The 9,216-nt window shown below is 45.5% G+C and overlaps 1 protein-coding gene across 1 annotated transcript in view; it reads right to left on the minus strand.

Annotated features, from left to right (window-relative positions):
* LOC105520933 (zinc finger protein 69-like) overlaps positions 1–8,394 on the minus strand; it is a 22,763-nt gene extending 14,369 nt beyond the window's left edge. The window contains 1 exon segment of the mRNA XM_011954948.1: positions 8,228–8,394. Coding sequence (XP_011810338.1) covers positions 8,228–8,230 — 3 coding nt within the window. The 5' untranslated portion in view covers positions 8,231–8,394.
* Between the last annotated feature and the right edge of the window lie 822 nt (positions 8,395–9,216).

The following is a 9,216-nucleotide window of genomic DNA, read 5'->3' on the forward strand; positions in this document are numbered from 1 at the left end:
CTACTCAGGAGGCTGAGGCAGGAGAATCGCTTGAACCCGGGAGGCAGAGGTTGTGGTGAGCCGAGATCATGCTATTGGACTCCAGCCTGGGCAACAAGAGCGAAACTCCATCTCAAAAAAAAAAAAAAAGAAAGAAAAAGAAAATGAGTGGCTGGACATGGTGGCTCACAAATGGAATTCAGGCACTTTGGGAAGCTGAGGTGGGAGGATCACCTGAGCTGGGAATTTTAGACCCTGTCTCTAAACAAAAATCTTTAGATAAAGAAAAATGAAAAATAAATGAGTTGTCAAGCAACAAAGATATTTAGAGACCTTCAATGCATATTTTTACATGAAAGAAGCAAGTCTGAAATGGCCACTTACAGTATCATTCCAAATATGTGATATTCTGGAAAATGCAAAACTCTAGAGGCAGGAACATCATCATTTGTTGCCAGGGATAAACAGGGATGGCAAAAGAGTGAGGGGAGAGGTATGATTAGGAGGAGCACAGGGGATTTTGAGGGCAGTGAAATGCTTCCGTATAAGACTGTGATGGTGAATACATGACACATGTAGTTGTCTTAAACCACAGAACAAAAGAGTGAAGCCTAATGTAAAAGATGGACTTTAGGTAATAATAGCATTGGCTTCTTCAATTTTTATCATGTTCACATGTAATATACACATATATATTTTTTGAAACAGGGTCTTGCTATGTTGCTTAGGCTGGCCTCCAAATTCTGAGTTCAAGCCATCCTCCCATTTCATCCTCTCTAAGTGGTAGGATTATAGGCATGAGGCACAGCACCTGGCCAGTCAAGATGTTTAAAATAGGGGGAACTATGAGCCTGGAAGAAAAATGCGGGAACTCTGTGGATTATCTGCCCAGTGTTTTGGGGAAACAACCATTGTTCTAAATAATAAAATCCATTAAATAAGAAAGTGAATTAACTATCATTCCATATAAGGTTCCATATAACTGAGTTAAAATAAAATCTGATATAAAAGATCACATATTGGTTATCATTTGCATAAAAAACATGCAAAAATAATATATGAGGATACTGATGAGGATGCATATCCAGGTTGTGAAAGTATAAGGAAAAGTAAGGCAATTATCTTACCATTCCCAATACTGGCTCCATCATTATTATTTGAATTCATTGTGCAATTCTTTTATGTCTTTATTGCATATGTAACAGTTTTAGTAAGTTTCTAGAATGCACACTATACAGAAATAAATCTCAGTGAATTTTAATTATCAGCAACAATCTGCTGAATATAATTTTTAAAAGACAGCATACCCTATTGAAACTAATTCTTTTCTTGTTCCTTTTCTTTTCTTTTTTTTGAAACAGGGTCTCATTCTGCTTCCCAGGCTGGAGTGTAGTGGTGCAATCATAGCTCACTGCATCCTCGAACTCTCGGACTCAACAGATCCTTCTACCTCAGCCTCCTGAGTAGCTGGGACTGCAGGCACACATCACAATGAGGAGGTGATTTTTTGTATAGGCAAAGTTTGCCATGTTGCCGACACTAGAATAATCTCTTTATTTTTTATCTTTTTTTGAGATGGAGTGCAATGGCGCAATCTTGGCTCACTGCAACCTTGGCCTCCTGGGTTCAAGTGATTCTCCTGCCTCAGCCTCCTGACTAGCTGGGATTACAGGCATGCGCCACCAGGCCTGACTAATTTTGCATTTTTAGTAGAGACAGGGTTTCTCCATGTTCATGAGGCTGATCTCCAACTCCTGACCTCAGGTGATCCACCCACCTCAGCCTCCCAAATATTGGGATTACAGGCATGAGCCATCATGCCCAGCCACTAATTTCTATTAAAACTAATTTGCTTGAAGTCCAAAAAAGTCTCAGGAAGGATATATAAAATGATTCTTATGTAAAAAGTCTACACTGAAAAACATCAATATAAAATGAAATAAATGGAAAAATGTCATGTGTCCTTAAAAGGAGATTAAATAGCACTATGATGTAACCTTTCTGAAATATGACTACAGTTATATTTTATTCCATGAAATGTACAAGGCACTTTGTTTTTTTCACTAAAATTAAGAAAAAACTACTTCTAAAAACTGAAATACAAGACAATGACTAAGAATAGCCAAGATGCTCTACAGAATATGGTTGGGGGGTGTTATGGCATGAATATTTGCATCACTCCAAAAAAATCACACATTAATAACCTATCCCCCAATATAGTATTAGAAGTTGACATCTCTGAAAAGTCATTAGGATTAGATGACAGCATTAAGAGTCGATCCTTTCTGAATGAGATTAGTGCTCTTATAAGAAGACACAGGAGAGCCGGCTTCCTCTCTTTTCTGTCATGTGAAGAAACCACAAGAAGATGACCATCTGCAAACCAGGAAGCAGGCCCTTACCAGACACTAGATCTGCCAGCTCCCTGAATGCGGACTTACAACCTCAAGAACTGCCAGAAATAAATATTTATTCTTTAAGTCACTCAGTCTATGGTAATTTGATACAGCAGCCCAAGATAACTAAGACAGAGAGGTAATACACCCACCCGCTAAACACCATAGCTTTGATTTCTATACTAATTAAGAGAAAATGGTATTATCAGAGAGATGGAAAGATAGGCCAATGGAAAACAGCAAATTGTGAAACCAGGGCATTTAGTTTTATTTTGTTTGTTTGTTTTTGTTTTTTTTTTTACTGGAGTTTCACTCTTAGTGCCCAGGCTGGAGAGCAATGGTGTGATCTCGGCTCACTGCAACCTCCACCTCCCAGGTTCACATGATTCTCCTGTTTCAGCCAACCGAGTAGCTGGGATTACAGCCATGCACCACCACGCTTGGCTAATTTTGTATCTTTAGTAGTGAGGGGGTTTCACCAGATTGGTCAGGCTGATCTTGAACTCCTGACCTCGGGTGTTCCTCCCGCCTCAGCCTCCCAAAGTGCTGGGATTACAGGCGTGAGCCACTGTGCCCAGTCTGGGCATCTGTTTAAGGTAATGTGAAACTATGACAAACCAGGTGTTGCCGGCCAATGATACAAGTGGTGAACACTTAACAGAAGAAGCAGGGACAAATGGTTCTCTATCGGAGAATAATCAATCTGCTACCCATCATCTCCATATACAACAATTTAATTCATTCTAGAGCTGCCGGATATGGTGAGTTCTTATAATTATATGTTACCTTAGCATGCATTTTCTTTATGGATTTAATTTTCTCATAACAGAAGAAAACTTTATTCAAACTCAACAGAGATTCTAGTTCTCCACCTCCTCCCAGTTCCTCCATGGGATCAACTCATATATATTTCTTACACGACTGCATTCTGGTGACCACCTCCCTGTGGGACAGCTAGATATAACCAATTTGAGTTGTCTCGCTAACCCTTACATCCCACATGGATGGCACAGACCAGCTTTTAATCACAGTGTGACTTCACAGAACTAGTGCCTGCTTGCTCTAAATCCACCAGAAACAACTCCCCGAGAGACACCTCCTTGGTCAATTCCCTGGACCCTGAGAAAAGCTCTGGCCCACAGGTCCCTGTCTGTCCTGCTCCCTACACCTGCTGGTTGAATGTGCATCCTGGATGTTCCCCCCGTCTGTGTTGCTCTGCAGGTGTGCTGCCCTCATCTCCTGGGATTGTGAGCAGTGCCCTGTGATGTCATGGGCTTTGCTGAGTTGCCTCTTCTGTGTCTCACTGACCTACGCAGTCATTCTTGGATTTGGCCCTAGTGAAAAATGCAAAGTAAAGTTAATTTGAAACACTCAAGCTGCAATGTATGAACAATTCTTTACAGGGACAAGCCCACAGAGGGGCAGTGCTGGCTGGAACACAGTGATGTCTGACTCATGCGTCAGCACAGGTCACCGTCACATGAGACATCTCTCCACACCGATCCTTCTCACCGAAGTGTTCAATGACTACTTTCCACCAACACCGCACTATACCCCGCTGTGTACCCGCTTCCATATTCTGATTTGCAGGCTACTGGTCCAGCCTGCTGGGGAGGGCTTTCCTTGTCTTTTGGGGTTTCGTCTCCCTCCACAGTTGACACAATCCAGAGGACAGGAACCATCTCTCCTTTCCCTCAATAGCACCATCCAACCGGCTGACCAGCCGCGTGTCTCCAACTTATGAAAACTGGGGTTTGGAAAGAAAAGCTGAGCATCTCCAGGGGTTGGCTATCTAGATGCAGAGTATACCAGGAGTCTCCCTGCACCAGAAGGCATTCAGCTGCTCTTTTGGGAGTCCCCATTCTCCTACCTCACTCTGTCCCCTGGGACGAGTGACCCAGGGGCTGATACTCACGAGGCCCTCCAAGAGACAGGGCAGCTGTGAGCATATTAGGTCACCCCAATTCTGCCACCCAGGACCAAGAAAACATAGGAGAGTGCACTGAAGACACAATACCCTTTGAAGTTTCCAAAGGGGAGCCTCAACCAAAAGACAATCTGATAAAATGTGTTTCCACAACAGAGGAAAGGAGAAGCATGCATATTTTGACAGGAAAGTGTCTGGTGGTGATTCTCTGAACATTTCACAAGAGAGGAAAGGAGAAGTGCTCAATGACTGTTTCCCACCAACACTGCATTCTGTCCCCTGTGGACCCCCATGTATATTGTGCTTTGCAGGCTACTGCTGCACCCCGTTGGAGTGGCCTTTCCTTGTCTTTTGGGATATTTGTCTCTTCACAGTTGAGACAATCCAGAAGACAGGAATCATTTCTCCTTTTCCTCAATAGCAACATCCAACTGGCTGACGGCCATGTGTCTCCAATTAATGGAAACTGGAGTTGGGAGAGAGAAGCTGAGCACCCCGAGAATTGGTTATTTAGATGAAGACTATACCAGGTATCTCCTCCACCATTAGTCATTCAGGGGCTCCCTCAGGAGGCCCCATTCCTCTAGGCACTGATGGCCACTAGACCCTCCAGGAGACAGACAGGGCAGTAGTGGGGATTTTGAGTCATCCCCATGCTGTTCTAAAACCCAAAACCTGGAAAAGATAGGAGGGTGTAGGTCTGGACACGGTGGCTCACGCCTGTAACTCCAGCACTTTGGGAGGCCGAGTCCGGTGGATTACGAGGTAAAAGACCGAGAACATCCTCGCTAAACAGTGAAACCCCGTTTCTACTAAAAATACAAAAAATTAACCAGGTGTGGTGGCGGGCGCCTGTAGTCTCAGCTACTTGAGAGGCTGAGGCAGGAGAATGGCATGAACCCAGGAAGTGGAGCTTGCAGTTAGCTGAGATGGTGCCACTGCACTCCAGTTTGGGTGACAGAGCGAGACTCTGATTCAAAAGAAAAAAAAAAAAAAGGATACAAGGGTGTACTGAAGACACATCACCTGTAAAGTTTCCAGAAAGGAACCTCGTTCTAAAGACATCCTGATAAGGTTGATAAGGTGTCTCTGTCTAGGAAAGATAAAAGGAGGAGAGGCAGAAAAGTTTTTTCGGGAAAATGTCTAGTGGTGATTCTCTGCTTTCCTGTCATGTGAAATATTCAGAAACGATTTTACTGCAAGCCCTTGAAGAGTTAGGCTGTTGTATGAGGGTGGAGGATTTGAGGCCCTGCATCCCATATATTTGGAAATGGTAGGGGAAAACCACTTGCCCTGGAAAGTGTGAAAAAATTTAAAGAAGAAGCAATGAGACCGAACTGTGTGTAGTATCCTAAGGTCCTACCTAAGGACACTAAAATCAAATTTAAATAAAACTCTTGAAAATTACTAATTTACAGGGAAATGAAATTTATGCTTAATCAAGCACAATCCAACAATTAACCTGTGATTACATGACTAGAAATCTTCTACCTATATAGGCTGTGTGAACAAGTAAGTCAGGCCAGGTGCAGTGGCTCACTCCTGTAATCCCACCACTTTGGAAGGCTGAGGCAGATGGATCACTTGAGGCCAGGAGTTCGAGACCAGCCTGGCCAACATGGTGAAACCCCCACCTTTATTAATAATTAAAAAATTAGCCAAGTGTGGTGGTACGCACCTGTAATCCCAGCTACTTGGGAGGCTGAGGCAGGAGAATTACTTTTACCCAGGAGGCAGAGGCTGCGGTGGGCCAAGATTATACCACTGCACTCCAGTCTGGGTGACAGAGTGAGACCCTGTCTCAAAAAAAAATCAAAAAACAAAAAAAAAACACAAGTAATTCAAAAATTTAATCTGGTAGATCTCTAAATTATCTTGAAGCAACGTGATCACAGAGTTGAGTTATGTGATACACAGCTTTCACATAGCCAGCTGGAACTCTCCTTTCCCTGATTACAGATTCACCTTCTTTCTTACCTGTACTGTTTTGTAAAATGTTGTAAATGACTGAAGGAAAACAGGAAAGGCCCTTTCCCTCGTCACTATTTTTTTTTAATATGATTTTTCATAATTGAGATGGGGGTCTCACTATGTTGTCCACGCTGGTCTTGAACTCCTGACATCAAGCCATCCACCTGCCTCGGCCTCCCAGAGTGCTGGGGTTCTGGGTGTGAGCCACACCACCAGGCCCCTCTTCACTACTGATCTCTAGAGTAAACTAACTTCCCTCTTTACTTCCTCACACAAAGATTTCATGCCTATCACATTGTCTTCAGCTGGAATGTTAAATTCACTCTTTTAAATTGAAAAGGAAATAAAAACCAGCTAGAAAGAAAACAAGCTCTGGGAGAAAAAAGCAAACCATAATGAATTAGGTTGTTAGCCAGGTGCAGTGGCTCACGCCGGTAATCCCAGCGATTTTGAAGGCCAAAGAAGGAAGACTGTTAGAGGCCAGGAGTTAGAGACCAGCCTGAGCAACGTATCCAGACCCCACGTCCGGAAAAAAATAAAAAATTAGCCAGGTGTGGTAGTGGGCAACTATAGTCTCAGGTACTTTGGGAGGCGGAGGTGCTTGAGCCGGGGAGGTCAAGGCTGCAGTAAGCCATGATCGCACCACTGCTCCAGCCTGGGCCACAAAACAAGACACTGTCTCAAAAATAATAATAATTAAACTGTTGTATCTCATACATCAGCCTTCTATGGAAAACGTAATCCTGTTGTATTTATTTGCCTTTTGCCTATATAAGTGTTAGGGAAGCAGGTGCCTAGGGGAGCCAGAGTAACACCAATTTAAGTTCAGCTCCATCTTGAGACTAATAAGAAACACTCCTTGCCAGTCACAACCCATGGTCAACAAATGTTTCCCATGAAGGAAACAGCCTGAAGATGCCTGCAAGTATCCTTACACTCCCACAACAACAAAATGTCCTGATGTCCCAATACCCATAACAATACGTGCTTTCAAGATAATTATATAATTATAGTTCTTTTTTGTTTTGGTTTTTTTCTTTCTTTTTTTTTTTTTTTTTTGTTGTTAATAGTTTTTTTTATATTTTTTTGGTTTTTTTCTTTCTTTTTTTTTTTTTTTTGAGACGGAATCTCGCTCTGTCGCCCAGGCTGGAGTGCAGTGGCCCGATCTCGGCTCACTGCAAGCTCCGCCTCCCGGGTTTATGCCATTCTCCTGCCTCAGCCTCCCGAGTAACTGGGACTACAGGCGCCCGCCACCTCGCCCGGCTAGTGTTTTTGTATTTTTTTTAGTAGAGACAGGGTTTCACCGTGTTAGCCAGGATGGTCTCGATCTCCTGACCTCGTGATCCGCCTGCCTCGGCCTCCCAAAGTGCTGGGGTTACAGGCGTGACCCACCGCGCCTGGTCAGACCCTATTTAATTTGAAACCTTAGCCAATCGAGTTAGGTTAGATTGTGAGGTCCAACCCTAGCCAATGAGGAAAGGACACAGAAGTGCTAGGAACTGCGTTAAGGATAAAAACCCCTGCCCTACCCCGCTCGGTGTGCTCTTGCGATCATCCGTGACTGGCGCAAGCTGCACAGTTATGTACAAATAAATTTGCCTTGCTGAGGAATTTTCTGCTTAGATGCTGGTTTTCTTTGTGGCACCGGGCACTTGTTTCTAACAAACCCCACACACGAGGCGGAAACCCCCCTATCCCTCCCGTGGCCCCGGCATAATGCGGGGAGACGCGGAGCTGCCCAGATTGGGCTCCGGGGCCGGGCAGCAGTTGCCGTGAAGGGACGGGGCAGGACGCCCGGGGTCCCGGCTGCCGGCCCAGCCTCACCCTGCGGCCGAGGGGACTCGCGTCCCAGACCCCGGAGTCGCGGCGTGGAGGCCCAGGTCCTGTCTCAGCCGGTCCTGGCCGATTCCAGCCCCTCTCCCAGTCGCCCGGACGCCAGCCCCCTCACACACACCATTTCTCGGCTTCCAGGGTGTTCCGGTGTCCTCTGCGTGGCTCCTGCGACTAGTGTAGGTCACAGTGCAGGTTACAGAACGACAGAAACTCTGGTGGAGGCACCTGGTCCCTCTCGGAGCAAGAGCGCCCAGTTCCTGACTGCAGCCGGCGCAGCACCAAAGGAATGGACGAAGGGCGACTGTCCCCTCCCCCTTCCCCGGATGGACTGCTGACAGGCCCCCGCCCCAGCACCCCTGATTGGATGGGGCTCCAGGCCCCGCCTCCTCCGTCCTGAGTGACAGCAGAAGGCCTGGGTAACTGGGTCCTGCAGATCATGTCTGACTTGTTCCGGCCACAGCGTCTCTAAGCGAGCAGCCTCTCTAAGCGAGCGCCTTCCTCGCGCCCTGGTTATCGGATATTTGCATTTCAAGGCGACTTGCTCCTTATTGTTAGAAGAGGCACTGTTAGCTTCCTCATTCAAGGAGCTGTCCCTACTCCTTCCTTCTGCAAGGGATCACAAGTGTGTGCCGGGAATTTCAGACTCAGTGTTCAATGGAGAGATACTCTTGCCTCAGAGCAGGAGGGGAGCCCAGACCAGGCAAGAGGCATGACTGCACCAGGAGAGAGAGGCAGATGTCTTTCAGGGTGCGGGAAATGGGATGAGGCATGGCCAAGGCTTCCTCACATTGCTATGGACTGCTGCAAGGTTTCCTTGTAAGAAAGCTAACCAAGCCAGAACTTACTAAAGATTTAGAGGCTCTCAGTACTATGGATATCTATCCCTGGTGCATTGACAGTGACTGAAGACCCATTTTTCAGGACACGCTGTGTAGGACTGAGCCAGGGAACACGATATAGCATGGCACTTTTATCTCACATATAACCCCCAAGGAGCAGGGTTAACTGAAATGAAAGATTGTCTCAGGAGAAGCTGTAAATGAGAAATTCTGTAATAGAAATTATGACTTAGGCAGGCCGGGCGCGGTGGCTCATGCCTGTAATCCTAGC

The sequence above is a fragment of the Colobus angolensis genome, unplaced genomic scaffold, assembly GCF_000951035.1.
Source record: "Colobus angolensis palliatus isolate OR3802 unplaced genomic scaffold, Cang.pa_1.0 Scaffold39, whole genome shotgun sequence".
Lineage (NCBI taxonomy): Eukaryota > Metazoa > Chordata > Mammalia > Primates > Cercopithecidae > Colobus > Colobus angolensis.